Genomic DNA, 15,663 nt, shown 5'->3' with positions numbered 1-15,663 from the left:
CACCATAGGAACAGAATGAGGACATATTAAGTTAATCACTGTAGACATCCTCTCAGTTCTTAGACCAGCTTAACAATTGAAAATAATTCAACGGTACAGTCATCAAGACGATAAAAGAAGTTTAAATTCCATGAACAGATATTCTAACTCCTTATTACCATTTGCTGTATAAAATTGATATTTAATCTTAAATGAACACTTTACATTACAGTTGTTACTTTTCTGAATAATCTCCTTACAGATTTAAAGTTATTAATCATGGTCATAATTTTTTTATAATTTTCACTTCTATATCAACAATTACTTTAAAAATATATATTCTTATTGCTTTTTAGAGAGAGAGGAAGGAAGAGGGAGAGAAAGAAACATTAGTGTGAGAGAGAAACATTCATCAATGTTCAATCCCAAAACCCAGGGATCAATCCCAAAACCCAGGCATGTGCCCTGACCTGGAATCTAACTGGCAACATTTTGGTGCATAGGACAATGTTCAACCAACTGAGCCACACCAACCAGGGTCCAACAATTACTTTTAGCACTGATGTTAAATAGCATACAAAGCCCTGGCCGGTTTAGTTCAGCAGTTAGTGCTTCAGCCTGTGGACCAGAATCCTGGGTTCGGTTCCCACTAAGGGCATGTACCTTGGTTGCAGTTTGTCCCCACTCCTGTTGGGGTCGTGTGGGTGGCAACCCATTAATGTGTCTCTCTCACATTGATGTTTCTCTCTCTCTCTTCCCCACTCTCTCCCTCCCACTTTATCTGAAGATAAATGCAAAAATGTCCTCGGATGAGGATTAAAAAAAAGAAGAAGAAGAAGCATACAAACAAGAAAACAAAGTGCAATTTCTTTTAGTAATTACTTTTAAATTATTCCTCAAATATAGCTGTACTCAATCTTCCCCTCATCCCTTTGCCTAAATTACTGAAAATTTAAAGATTAACAGCCTATATTAGAAAAACTGCATTATACTGTTAACCATATTACATTTATTTGTCTATAATATGTTGTTATAACAGTTGCTATATTAATATCACTAATTAGAATACAAAATTAACTTTCAATAAACAAGTATAATTAAGTGCTAAACTCTGATGCTATTTAACCCGTGGTGATTACTAGGAACAGGTGTGGACAGCATAAACTGGTATATTGAGTCTCAACACCATGAGGGAGAGTAAAACAGAGAGATCTCCCGGGATTGACAGTGGTTGAGGGTCACAACCTATGATGAGCTAGGCCTTCACGCCATAGAATGTCAAGATTTTACTGAGAATTAGGACAAAAGGACTGCAGAGAAGTGAGGAAGTAGATGAACTGGAGCAAATAGAGAAAACCACAGAAAAGGTAGATTCCCAAAAAACAAATATAATTAGATGCACAAAAGCAAAAAGTTGGCATTCTAAGCAGTGGGGTACATATGTGAATAATGGAAAAGTTCAAACAAGGAAAACATCATCTTAGGCTATGCAATAAGAAGGGCACAGCATCACCCTGGCCAGTTTTGCTCAGCGGTTAGAGCATCAGCCCACAGACCAGAAGGACCCGGGTTCAGTTCCTGCTAAGGGCACGTACCTCAGTTGCAGTTTGTCCCCAGCCCCAGTAGGAGTTGTGTGGGTGGCAACCAGTCAATGTGTCTCTCTCACATTGATCTTTCTCTCTCTCTTCCTCCCTCTCTCCCACTCTATCTGGAGATAAATGCAAAAATGTCCCTGGGTGAGGATGAAAAAAAAAGGGGGGCACAGCTTCATTGCTACAGTATTCTTGCCAAAATATATACACAACCTGAATTTAATCATAAAGAAACACTGAGGGATATTCTACATAAGAGTGGACCAAATGTGGCCCAGCTGGTGTCCCATGCACCAAGAACACAACGGGTTCCATTCCCAGTCAGGGCACATGCCAGGGTTGCAGGCTCGATTCCCAGTAGGGGGCGTGCAGGAGGCAGCAATCAATGTTTCTCTCTCACACCAATGTTTCCATCTCTCTCCCCCTCTCCTTCTCTAAAAAAAAATCAATACAAACATATTTTAAAAAAGAAGAAGAAGAAGAGTGGACCAAATGTGGAAATCATGGCAGACAAAAAGACAGGAACCGTCTTTCCCAAAATAAAGGCAACTGCAGAGAGAAAACAGTAAATGAAGATTCTGGATTGGATCCTGACCCAGAAAAGAATGTTTGGAGAACTACTAATAAAATATGAACTAGGTGTCTAGAAGAGTTAACAATATTGCATCACTGTTAATATCCTGGTTTTGATCATTATGGCTATGTTACATATAAGGTTAACTAACATCTGGAGAAACTGAGGGGGAAAGGGAGGTACATAAAATTCTTTGTGATATTTTGATAACCTTTCTGTTTGAACATAAATAAAAAGTTTAACAAAAATTTTTTAATATTAAATTTTGTAAAAGCAGGCTGACCCACCTTCACAAGTCTCCCACAGATTTGGGAAAAATAAGGTATGATATAAGGGAGAAGTACACCAAATTATGAACATCTTTGAAAACCAACTATGGACAACTAAGCATAATACAAGACATAACAGAGGCATTGGAGATTGATACTGCCTTGTAAAAACAAGCCCTGTGCTTTGAAAATCCAGAACAAATAGAGAAAAGGAGGATTACTAAAGCTATCCAATTGTAAAAGAAGTTTAGAAACATTTGGTATTGTATTTGTGACCTTATCTACCTGGATAAATTTCAGTCTGATTATACAGAGACATGAATACATGAAGACATAGTTCAATATCTATTCATGACCATCAGCTGATTGCTAGACTCTTAAGCACTAAATAAAAAACAATAACCAAACTGTCTAAATATAAATACAACATCAAGTCACAATAAGCATTTTACATGTAACTAGATTTCTCACACTGAGATATTTTTAAATAAAAAATATAAAAATATTTGAAATATTAAAATAATTAGTGTTAGTTTCAGAAAGCCATCTTATCATTAAATATCACTAAAAAACAAAAATTAAACTCACCTATTATTTTAAACTGAATGACAATACTGACTTGAAATGGAAAAGTCTTGAACCCATTTCAACTCAAATGCATTTAAATTCCTTTTCGGTAATAATTAATTAAGTTGAAAACCCTACATTTCTAGTTCTTTTGCATAATGAGACAAATTAGATTTCTTTTTAATTTTTTTTCTTTATTGATTTTTTTTAGAGAGAGAAGAAATGAGAGAGATAGAAACACTGATGAGCCCTGGCCGGTTTGGCTCAGCGTTTAGAGCGCCCGCCTGCGGTCCGGAGAGACCCGGGTTCGGTTCCCGCTGAGGGCATGTACCTCAGTTGCAGTTTGTCCCCGGCCCTGGTTGGTCGTGTGGGTGGCAGCCACTCGATGTGTCCCTTTCACATCGATCTTTCCCTCTCTCTCTCTTCCTCTCTCTCCCTCCCACTCTGTCTGTACAAAAAATGGAAAAATGTCCTCGGATGAGGATTAAAAAAAAAAAAAAAAAAGAAACACTGATGAGAGAGAATATCGACTGGCCACCTCCCACATGCCCCGCACTGGGCATGTGCCCTGACCAGGAATCAAACGGCGACCTCTTGGTGCATGGGACAACACTCAACCACTGAGCCACGCCAGCCAGGTCAAATAAGATTTCTTTTCAAAATTGTTGGCAAACATATATCACAAAAGGAAATCTATGACAAAGCAGACATTGTATTCCTTACACAACTTCAAAATTAACATCATATTTTTCTGTCATTTAATGTAATAAAAAAGAGTTTATGAGACTGGTATTATTACATGATATACATCAGCATAGTTAATATATATGCTAAAATTTAACCATATTTGCAATGTATCTTGTTCACTCTGCAATTACTCTTAGCATTCTTTTCATGTACTCTCTAGTGTACAGCATTTAATAATCTGGCAAAAGTTCTCTCCTCAACATTTACCAGCAATGGTCCATTTTTCATGTTTAATATATTAGAATTTCTTTAGTAAATATTTTTCAATACATTTTCTACAGTAAGAAGCTATATATGAGTGAACTTCATTCACATAAATAGATTCTAACAAGGTAAACTGGCAAACTGGTAAAGAAAATAATTCCAGAGGTGGCTAGAGCCTCAGGCAGCTCCTCTTAAAAGGCCAGTGCACAGATTTACTGGGACTTGCTCCCTTTAAGCTCAGAGGGGAAGCAGCTTAAGGGGTGCCAGAGACATACAGGGAAGAAATGAGCTGTTTGGCACTGGAGCGAGGGCTGGAGAGGAGGCTTTCTCCTGGACAGACGTGTTGTCAGAGGCCTTTGTTCCTTTGGTGAGCCCTTCCCTGAGGTGGCAGACAGACACCATATCTGGGACTCCAGCACCTTGGTTCACACTGTTTGTCCCGCCCTGGTGATTCCCTGAGGCCTCGCCCCACCCAGCTTTCAGGCCCACCCAAGCTGTTGCCAGTTGCTTTACCACAGGATTGGCCTGTCCTGGATCCTGCTTCAGGTTTTCCTAAATTCTTTCAAACAAGTGGCATCTTGGCTCAGCTAGAACCATACCTCTTGTTAAGTAATACATAGAAAAAAACACAGGGAGGCAGGCAAAATGAGGAGACAAAGAAACAGGTCCCAAATGAAAGAATAAAACAAAACTCCAGGAAAAGAACTAAGCGAAATGGAGATACGCAACCTAACAGATGCAGAGTTCAAAACACTGCTTATAAGGATGCAGTGAACTTAGTGAGAACCTCAATGAACTTAGTGAGGGCCTCAAGAGCATAAAAAAAAAAAACTAGTCACTTCCTCCCTCTCTCCCTCCTGCTCTATCCAAAGATAAACGCAAAAATGTCCTCAAGACAGAAGATGGCGGCGGGCAGGACCAGAGGGAGGGTGAGTGTGTGAGAGAGTGAGTGGACGTGAAGGTGGATGACCAAACCCAAGCAGTGCAGAGCCGCGGAGCAGAAAATTCCTGTGCTATGGACAGGAGCGGGTGGCTACTGGAGTAAGAAGCTCTTCAGGGTGATTCTCCCAGCGCCACAAGGAGGTCCCACCATTTTGTAAGATCCCGGGCCTTCCCTGGGAGGAAGCAGTGGGAGCAGCTAGGACCCAGCAACCTGAGCCCACCAGCGCACCTGGCACCATCAGACCAGTGGACACTGTGTCAACACAGACCAGTGCACAGTAGTGGAGCTCCCAAGATGCTTGTCGCAGAAGACGCAGACAGCCGGGAGCCCAGCACCATCCCCCACAGTAGCAGCCCAATCAGAGTCCAGATATACCCCCAGCAACAGAGGCTGGGGAGCAGACATCCATCCCCAGGCAACAGAAGCACAGACCAGCAGCTGAGACCCATTCCCCAAAACTACAGCAAAAGCTGAGCAGGAGTTGAGCCCCACTGGGCAGGAGCACTCCCCAGCCACCAGCTGCGGGACGTGGGGCTCCACAGAGGCCTGGGTAGTCCAGTAGCTTGCAAGAGCAGTGGGAAGCCGAAGCCCAAGAGAGATTGGTGCGATCCAGCTGCCCGTGGGTCCTGCAGGGTGCTGAGCACCAGAGAAGCCTATGTGACCCAGCAGCCCACAACAGTGGTGGGAAGCCAGAGGCTGAGAGGGACTGGTGCGATCCAGCTGCCTACCTACATGACTTACAGGGTGCAGGGGCACCTAGAGGCCTGTGCAACCAAGCAGGGACTGTGCGATCCAGTTACCCGCAGGACCTGCTGGGTGCTGAAGCACCAGAGAGGCCTGTGCGACCCAGCTGCGCACAAGATAGGCTTAGAGAATATGAAAGTGGAGTTACTGGAAGCTACACAGATGATTTCCCAGGACCAAACGGGAATTACAATTAAAATACAGACAAATCCTCGGAAAAAAAAAACATAGAAGCAGCAGAACAGTACCACATAACCAGGGACACTGGTAGGATCTGCAGAGGCACGACAGGGTGGACGGCTGGGAGCCCAGGGACAGCAACAGTCTTAGCTGTGAGCAGCGCCCTTGGGGAATAAAAACCAAGCCGACGCGACAGCGCAGAGAGCCAGGACAGAGCCCTAAAATAGCCACAGCAACTCACCTGGGGGCTACGGCAGAGGGTGGGCAGACTGGGCTGGAACTCTGTGGGGACACCTGGGATTTCGAAAACACTCAGGTTTTATTGAGTTTCGGCCACAAAAGACGGGGGCCAGTGTGATCCTTCCCCGAGCTGTAGGGAAAAGCAGCAGCCCCTGCCCTCCTGGAAGATTCAGCCTTTCCCAGGTGAGACAAAGAAATGCAAATTTAGGCTCATAACAACCAGCAGCTATCCCACCCTCTGGAAATCCTCTTATGCACAACACCAGGGCTACAATACAAGGTACTGAGTAACTGAGACTACTAGCCACCAGGAAAAAGCTAGAGGATAACTGAACCTTTCCTGGGCTTGCGAATCTACCCAGAAAAGTAAGACTTGACAGTGGTGATTAACGTGGGCCCACTCAGGCTCATCCAAACCCAGTAGAGGGAGCCACAAACAGCAGAACACCAACACTCACAGGGAAAATTTGGCAGGCTCCAAAACCCACTGAGATAGCCAAAATGGTGAAACAAAGAAACAAATCCTAAATAAAAGAACAAGAGAACTCTATCAAAGATGAGATAAATGAAATGAAGTTAAGCAAATTATCAGAGGTAGAGTTCAGAGCCATGATTTTGAGGAAGCTCAACACCATGAGTAAGGACATCAACACCATGAGTAAAGATATAGAAACATAGACAATCAACCAAGTGGAAATGAAGAATGACCTAGCACAAATAATAAACTATCTAACCTCACAACTTCAAGAACTAGAAAGCAAACAAAAACAAAACCCCAGAGCACGTAGAAGAAAGGAAATAGTAAAGATCAGAGCAGAAATAAATGACATGGAGACCAAAAAAACAATTCAAAGAATCAATGAAACAAAGAGCTGGTTCTTTGAAAAGATAAACAAGATTGATAGACCCATAGCTAGACTCACCAAGAAACAAAGAGAGAGAACCCAAATACACAAAATCAGAAATGAAAGAGGAGAAATAATAATGGACACCACAGAAATACAAAGGATTGTGAACAAATATTATGAACAATTATATAGCAACAAATTCAACAATCTAAGCGAAATGGACAAATTTCTAGAAACATATAGTCTCCCAAAACTGAACCAGGAAGAGATAGAAAACTTGAACAGACCAACAACAACAAAAGAAACTGAGATGAAATCAAGAATTTCCCAGCAAGCAAAAGCCCAGGCCTGGATGGCTTCACGGGGGAATTTTACCGAACGTTCAAAGAAGAACTACTACCCATTCTCCTCAAACTATTTCATAAAATTCAAGAAGAAGACTTCCAAACTCGTTTTATGAGGCCAGCATAATTACAATTCCAAAACCAGAACAAGACACTACAAAGAAAGAAAACTGCAGGCCAATATCCCTAATGAACATAGATGCCAAAATCCTGAACAAAATACTAGCAAATCGAATCCAGCAATACATCAAAAAAATTATTCACCATGACCAAGTGGGATTCATCCCAAAGATGCAAGGCTGGTACAATATTCGTAAATCAATAAAGGTGATACACCACATTAACAAAATGAAGGATAAAAATCATATGATCATTTCCGCAGCCTCAGCCATTGAGGAACAACACCCATGGCTCTGCACTACCTGATGGCCATGGGCCTCAACAAGGGCCACAAGGTGACGAAGAACGTGAGCAAGCCAAGGCACAGCTGCCGCCATGGGTGCCTCACCAAGCACACCAAGTTTGTGCTGGACATGATCCGAGAGGTGTGTGGCTTTGCCCCCCATGAGCAGTGTGCCATGGAGCTGCTCAAGGTCTCTAAGGACAAGAGGGCCCTGAAATTCATCAAGAAAAGCGTGGGGACACACATCCGTGCCAATATAAAAAGAGAGGAGCTGAGCAATGTCTTTGCAGCCACGAGGAAGGCAGCAGCCAAGAAGGACTGAGCCTCATCACCTGTAATAAAATCTGTTCAGAAAAAAAAAAAATCATATGATCATATCAATAGACACTAAAAAAGGATTCGACAAATCCAGCACCCATTTCTGATAAAAACGCTCAGCAATCTGGGAATACAGGGATCATATCTCGACATAAAAAAGGCCATATATGAAAACCCTACAGCCAACATCATACTCAATGGGCAAAAACTAAAAGTATTTTCCTTAAGAACAGGAACAAGGCAAGGATGCCCATTTTCACCACTCTTATTTAACATAGTACTGGACGTCTTAGCCAAGGCAATCAGACAGGAAGAAAAAATAAAAGGGATCCAAATTGGAAAGGAGGAAGTCAAACTGTCATTATTCGCAGATGACATGATACTATACATAGAAAACCCCAAAGACTCCATCAAAAATTTACTAGACTTAATAAATGAATTTGGAAAAGTAGCAGGATACAAAATTAATGTCAAGAAATCAACGGCATTCTTATACACCAATGATGAACTCACAGAAAGAGAAACTAAAAAAACAATCCCATTTACCATCACAGCAAAAAAAAATTAGGATACCCAGGAATAAACTTAACCAAAGAAATAAAGGACCTATTTGCAGAAAACTACATGTCACTGAAAAAAGAAATCGAGGAAGATATAAAAGAAGTGGAAGCACATACCTTGTTCATGGATTGGAAGAATTGACATCATTAAAATGTCCATACTACCCAACGCAATCTATAGATTCAATGCAATACCCATCAAAATACCAACGGCATACTTCACAGAACTAGAACAAATACTTCAAAAGTTCATATGGAACCAAAAAAGGCCCTGAATAGCCACGGCAATCTTGAAAAAGAAGAACAACGTTAGAGGGATCACATAACCAGATTTCAGGTTATACTACAAAGCCACTGTAATCAAAACAGCCTGCTACTGGCACAAGGACAGGCATATACACCAGTGGAACAGAACAGAGAACCCAGAAATGGACCCAAGACAATATGCTCAATTAATATTTGACAAAGGAGGCATGAGCATACAGTAGGGTAAAGACAGCCTCTTTAATAAATGGTGTTATGCCCTGGCCGGTTTGGCTCAGCGGTTAGAGCGTCGGCCTGCGGTCCGGAGAGACCCGGGTTCGGTTCCCGCTAAGGGCATGTACTTCGGTTGCAGTTTGTCCCCGGCCCTGGTTGGTCGTGCGGGTGGCAGCCACTCGATGTGTCCCTTCACGTCGATGTTTCTCACTCTCTCTCCCTTCCTCTCTCTCCCTCCCACTCTATCTGTACAAAAAATGGAAAAATATCCTCGGGTGAGGATAAAAAAAAAATAAAAATAAAAAAAAAATAAAATAAATGGTGTTAGGAAAATTGGACAGCTACATGCAAAAAAATGACACTAGACCATCAACTTACACCATGCACAAGAATAAACTCAAAATGGATAAAAGACTTAAATGTGATACATGAATCCATAAAAATCCTAGAAGAAAATGTAGGCAACAAAATTTCAGACATCATACACAGCAGAATTTTCACTGATACATCACCTAAGGCAACAGAAACAAAGGAGAAAATGAACACATGGGACTGCATCAAACTCAAAAGCTTCTGCACAGCAAAAGAAACAATCATCAAAATGGAAAGGCAGCCAACTGTATGAGTGAGCATAATTGCTAATGATATGTCAGATAAGGGGTTAATTTCCATTATATAGAGAGAGTGCTCATACAACTCAACAAAAGGAAGACAAAGAACCCAATTAAAAAATGGGCAGAGGAACTAAATAGACACCTCTCCAAACAGGACATACAAATGGCTAAGAGACATATGAAGAAATGCTCATCATCACTAATCATCAGAGACATGCAAATTAAAACAACAATGAGGTATCACCTCACACCTGTCAGAATGGCCGCCATCAACAAATCATCAAAAAAGTGTTGGCGAAGGTGTGGGGAAAAAGGGACTCTAGTACACTGCTGTGGGAATGCAGACTGGTGTAACCACTATGAAAAACACTATGGTGTTACCTCAAAAAATTAAAAATGGAACTTCCATTTGACCCAGTGATCCCACTTCTAGGAATATACCCTAAGAAGCCTGAAACACCAATCATAAAGAATATATGTACCCCCATGTTCATAGCAGCACTATTTACAATACCTAAGATCTGGAAACAGCCCAAATGTCCATTAGTAGACGTATGGATAAAAAAGTGGTGGTACATATACACAATGGAGTACTATGCAGCTGTAAGAAAGAAAGATCTCTTATCCTTTGAGACAACATGGAGGGACCTGGAAAGTATTATCCTAAGTGAAACAAGCCAAATAGAGAAAGACAAGTATCATATGATCTCACTTATTTGTGGAATATAATGAACATAATGGTCTGAGGAATGGGGTAGTCCCAGAGACGTGGAAGTGGGGTACAGCCTGACAACCCCCAGAAGAGTGGGTGGTGGGGAGAGATAAACCACAGAACTTATATGCATGTGTGCATGAACAATGGACATGGACAACAAAACTGGGGACAGAGTGGGAAGGGAGGGGGAGGGGGAAATCAGTGGGGGAAAAAGGAGAAACATCTGTAACAAAAATTAATTAATTAATATAAAAAAAAAAAAGAACCAGTCAGAAATGGAGACACAGTCAGAAATGAAGGGGGCAATAAATGAAATTAAGAATAATTTACACAGATTCAATAGTAGAGTAGGTAAACCCAAGAAGCAAACCATCGATTTGGAATATAAGGAAGCAAAAAATGCCCAATCAGAACAGCAAAAAGATCCATAAAAATGAGGATAGTGTAAGGAGCCTCTGGGACAACTTCAAGCGTGCCAACATTCGCATCTTGGGGGTGCCAGAAGGAGAAGAGAGAGATCAAGAAATCGAAAACCTATTTGAAACAATAATGGCAAAAAAATTCCCTAACTTGCTGAAGGAAACAGACATACACGTCCAGGAAGCACAGAGTCCCAAACAAGATGAACCCCAAGAGGCCCACACCAAGACACATCATCATCAAAATGCAAAAGGTTCAAGACAAAGAGAGAATCTTAAAAGCAGCAAGAGAAAGGCAGTTAGTTACCTACAAGGGAGTTCCCATTAGACTGTCCGCTGATTTCTCAAATGAAACTTTGCAGGCCAGAACGGAGTGGCAAGAAATATTCAGAGTGATGAAAAGCAAGAACCTACAACCAGATTACTCTCTATCCTGCAAAGCTGTCATTTAGAACTGATGGACAAAAAGGAGTTCATCACCACCAAACCATTATTATATGAAATGCTGAAGGGTCTTCTTGAAGAAAAAGATAAAAAATAAGAACAAACTAGGAATACATATCTATCAACAATTGAATCTACAAACAAAATGAATAAGCAGAACAGAAACATTCTCATAGGTACAGAGAACATATTGTTGGTTTCCAGATGGGAGAGGGGTTGGGGGAATGGGTGAGAAAGGTGAAGAGATTAAGAAGTCAAAATTGGTTGTTAGACTGACAAACCTCAGATGGAAGGGAGGTTTGGAGAGTGGAAAGAAATAAACCAAAGTACTTATATGTATATATGCCTATCCAATGGACACACACAACAGTGTGGGGACAGGCAGAAGGGGGTTAGGAGTGAGGAGGACGGGGGTCAATGGGGGAAAAATGAGGAACATCTTTAATACATTCAACAATAAAGATAAGTTAAAAAGAAAAGAAAAATGAATCATGATCAAGTAGAATTCATCCTAGGAATGAAAGATTTACCCATTATGACATCAGAAAATATGTTAATGAGATTCACCTCATCTAGAGATCAAAGAAGAAAAGTCAGAGAATCATCTCACCAAATACCTGAAACCAAATTGATAAAATTCAACACCTTGGGAGAAGTGGAGGAAGGAGGCTTTGACTGATTTGAAAATAAAGAGAAATTTCCTTAACTTGATAAAAACTACTGACCACAGTCCAACTTAAGAAGATGAGACATTCCTAACAAAGGAAAAATATTAAAATGTCTCATCAGTTCTCGGGAAAAAAGAGTTATAACTATCATTAGCTATAGAGAGAGTACGATTTTCTGCACAGAACATCTAAGATAATTAACTGAAATATTATTAGAGATTTGCATAACGTTTCCAAATGCAATATTAACATACAAAATTTAAAAACTTTTCGTAAAACAGTAATAATCAATTAGAAAAATGTAATTTAAAAAAGTATCCTACCCATATAGCAAAAAAGAACCACCACAAAGAGAATCATGAAATATCTAGTAATAACCTTAACAACAAATGTGTCAAACCTAATAGAAATACCTATACAACTTATTCATGGACATAAAAGAAGTTTGAATAAATGGAGACAACCATGATCTTGGAAATGAAGAATCATTACAGTGAAGATGCAAAAATAGAAAAAAACAACTTTAAAAACTGTATGTTTGTGTGTATGTGTGTTTGTATTTATATTTATATTTAAACAAATAGGTTAAATGTTGCTCTCAGTGACAACCAGTGCATGAGCATAGATCTAATTGTGACATTTTCCAGAAGGTAACATTAAATTGTTGAGATCCAGTTGTTTTAAGGTGGACTTCTGAAGAACTTTATGACAGAATACAGAAAAAAAATATTTGAAAACTACAAGAACATGGAAAATTCTGATACACAAGAGAATAAAAATGCAAGGCTTTTATGCTTAGTATTCCCAAGTATAATGTCTTACAAACATTTCCAGCTTTCATTTTTCTAGCTTGTAGGCTATAAATAGTCACATGTTGAGTCTTACCTCTGCATAGTAACTGCGTCACTAATACCCTATCCTTCCCATCTCTTACTAACTGCCATTTAGAGACTCACAATGTCTGGCTTCATCAATCATTTATTGTGCAGCGCTTAATCAAAGGACAAGGAGTAAGAATGAAATTAACAAGTATAGACTTTACCCTGGCCAGTTTGCTCAGCGGTTACAGTATCAGCCCGTGGACCAGAGGGACCTGGGTTCGTTCCTGCTAAGGGCACCTCAGTTGCAGTTTGTCACCGGTCCCAGTTGGGGTCGTGTGGGTGGCAACCAGTCGATGTGTCCCTCTCACATCTCTCTCTCTCTCTCTCTCTCTCTCTCTCTCTCTCTCTCTCTCTCTCTCTCTCCCCTCCTCTCTCCCTCCCACTCTATCTGAAGATAAATGCAAAAATGTCCTCGGATGAGAATAAAAAAAGAAGAAATATAGGTTTTATAGTTTTACTGTAAGAAACAGAAGCTTATAATTTTCTCTTTCTACATGCCCAAATATATATAAACAGGGATGTTTATTTCAACATAGTTTAGAATAGGCAGAATTTAGAAATAACTCAAAATTCCTAATAGGAAAAAGAATAAATTATGGTATACCCCTCAAAATTTTATAAGCTAGAAATCAGCTAAATCTTTGTGAACTGACATTGAAATATATCCAAAATAGCCCTGGCTAGTTTGGCTCAGCGGTTAGAGCGTCAGCCTGTGGTCCGGAGAGACCCGGGTTTGGTTCCCGCTAGGGGCACGTACTTCGGTTGCAGTTTGTCCCCGGCCCTGGTTGGTCATGCAGGTGGCAGCCACTCAATGTGTCCCTTCACATCGATGTTTCTCTCTCTCTCTCCCTTCCGCTCTCTCCCTCCCACTCTATCTGTACAAAAAATGGAAAAATATCCTTGGGTGAGGATAAAAAAAAAAAAAAAAGAAAAGAAATATACCCAAAATAAGTTGGTTAAAAAAAAGTTACAAAACAATGTTTATATTATGATTTTATATAACTCCATCTATATACAAATATGTTCCATACATTCACATATATACATCAATGCAAATGCATATCAAAAGTCTGAGGAAAGGAGTTGAATAGAAAAAAAAATAACTTTCACTTTTCATTTTATAGTTCTACGATAATTGAACTTTTTACAATAAGTGCATATGATTCATGAAATTAAATTTTATTAAAAAGAAATCACTGTTTTCTGTGTAGTGTAAGCTTAGTCATTGAGAATTTAGTCAGTTAAATTAAGACAATGATCAAATATAGGCATTTATCTGATGTCCAAAATGAGTCTGAAACTGAGTGTGAATAATATAAAGAACATGCCAGAAGCACAAAAAAATTCCACAGGGTCATATTCCACAAATATTTAATTTTTTCAGTTTAATAACAAAAGATATGTAAACATATTCAAAGGTAATTCTGACTTCAAGTTGATTGAAACTTTTTGATTCTTCTTGCTACTCATACTAGATCAGGTCTTTTTATCACAAAATAGATTAATAATCTATTAGCTGCATCCTCTGCTTGTTTTAGGTGCACAATAAATGCCACTCCACAAGGTTAAGAGAGAAATTTACATAGACAATGTAAACTTAGAAGTGAAAGAACCACCAAAAAAATAAAATTTAAAAAACATGAACTGCAAAAGGTCTGTAATCAAATAAATGAAAACAAATAAATTCACATTAATAATATATGTTTAACAACATAGATAAAAGACTGGCAGCATATACAACAAAAAGTCAATAGTAGTTGGGGGATGGATTCATGAGCACTTTTTAAAATTTTTTCTTTACTGATTTTAGAGAGAGAAGAAGGGAGAAGGAGAGAGAGAGACAGAAATATCAATGAGAGAGAATATCAACTGGCTGCCTCCAGCATGCCCCCCACTGGAAATTTGGCCCAAAACCTGGGCATGTGCCCTGACTGGGAAAAGAACCGGCGACCTCTGGGTGCATGGGTCGACACTCAGCCACTGAACCACACCAGCCTGGTCATGAGCTCTTTTTATCTTCTCTTTTACTTTTCAAGAGTTTCAAGAAGCATATATAAAAGATTAAAAAATAGCCAATCCTTTAGCCCTCCTTGTATCCACACCTTTTGTAATGTGACTTTCAGCTGTTCCCATGAAGTAGATAGAGTCTATTTGCCCATCTTTTTAACTTGGGTTGAACTTGTGACTTGCTTTGGCCAACACTTAACAGGCGAGACATGTGCTACTTTCTAGCCTATGCTCAAGAACCTTGCATACTGCTACTTGTCCCCTTGAAACCTCTGCTTCCACCCTAGGAACAAGACCAAGCTAGCCTGCGGGAGGACTGGAGATAAGTAGACCACAGCCCCCAGACAAGTGAGATAGCCTAGCTAAGACCAACAAATCCAACCCACACTTGACCTGCAATTGACAATAGATCTATGAGGAGCCTAGATGAAATCTGAACTGCGCTGCTGAGCTCGGCCTAAATTGCTGACCCGCTCATGAGCTATATAAAAAAGTTGTTGATTTAAGCCAGGAAATTTTAGGTGGCATGTTAAGCATCAATAGCTTGCTGATAGAACATGACTGCTATAATAAGAAAAAATCTTTGTTTTTAGGAAAACATAAGGCATTGTTAATTTCCAATTATAACATTGTTTACCCCACGATATTAAAATGCCTTATTTTCAGTAGAGAAAACTACCGAAAGAGTTGAAAAGGACTGCCTATGAGGACAGAAGCACGGACTTGGTGAAAGCGGAGGTAGAGAACTGCTATTTTCTGTTAGAAAATATATCATTTAACTTTAAGTTTAAAATCTGTACATGTTATTTCAGTTTAAAAACTAATTAAAATCTAACAAATTAAATTCTCTCTCAATTACTGAATCAAACAATTCTTGTCAGTGAGTGTACCTCATATTAAATGTACTGGCCTGCATTAAAATAATC

The 15,663-nt window shown here is 39.8% G+C and overlaps 2 protein-coding genes across 5 annotated transcripts in view; one reads left to right on the top strand and one right to left on the bottom strand.

Moving 5' to 3' along the window:
- The window catches only part of BCKDHB (branched chain keto acid dehydrogenase E1 subunit beta), a 263,784-nt gene that overhangs the window by 159,590 nt on the left and 88,531 nt on the right, over window positions 1-15,663 (bottom strand). The gene's annotated exons all lie outside the window — the stretch shown is intronic.
- On the top strand, window positions 7,639-7,956 carry LOC118621765 (60S ribosomal protein L36-like). The gene has a single exon (XM_036249162.1). The coding sequence runs from the start codon at window positions 7,639-7,641 to the stop codon at window positions 7,954-7,956; it is 318 nt and encodes a 105-aa protein (XP_036105055.1).

The sequence above is a fragment of the Molossus molossus genome, unplaced genomic scaffold (assembly GCF_014108415.1).
Source record: "Molossus molossus isolate mMolMol1 unplaced genomic scaffold, mMolMol1.p scaffold_m16_p_8, whole genome shotgun sequence".
Lineage (NCBI taxonomy): Eukaryota > Metazoa > Chordata > Mammalia > Chiroptera > Molossidae > Molossus > Molossus molossus.
Note: the sequence above shows the minus strand (reverse complement) of the source record. Positions and strands in the feature narration are given on the sequence as shown.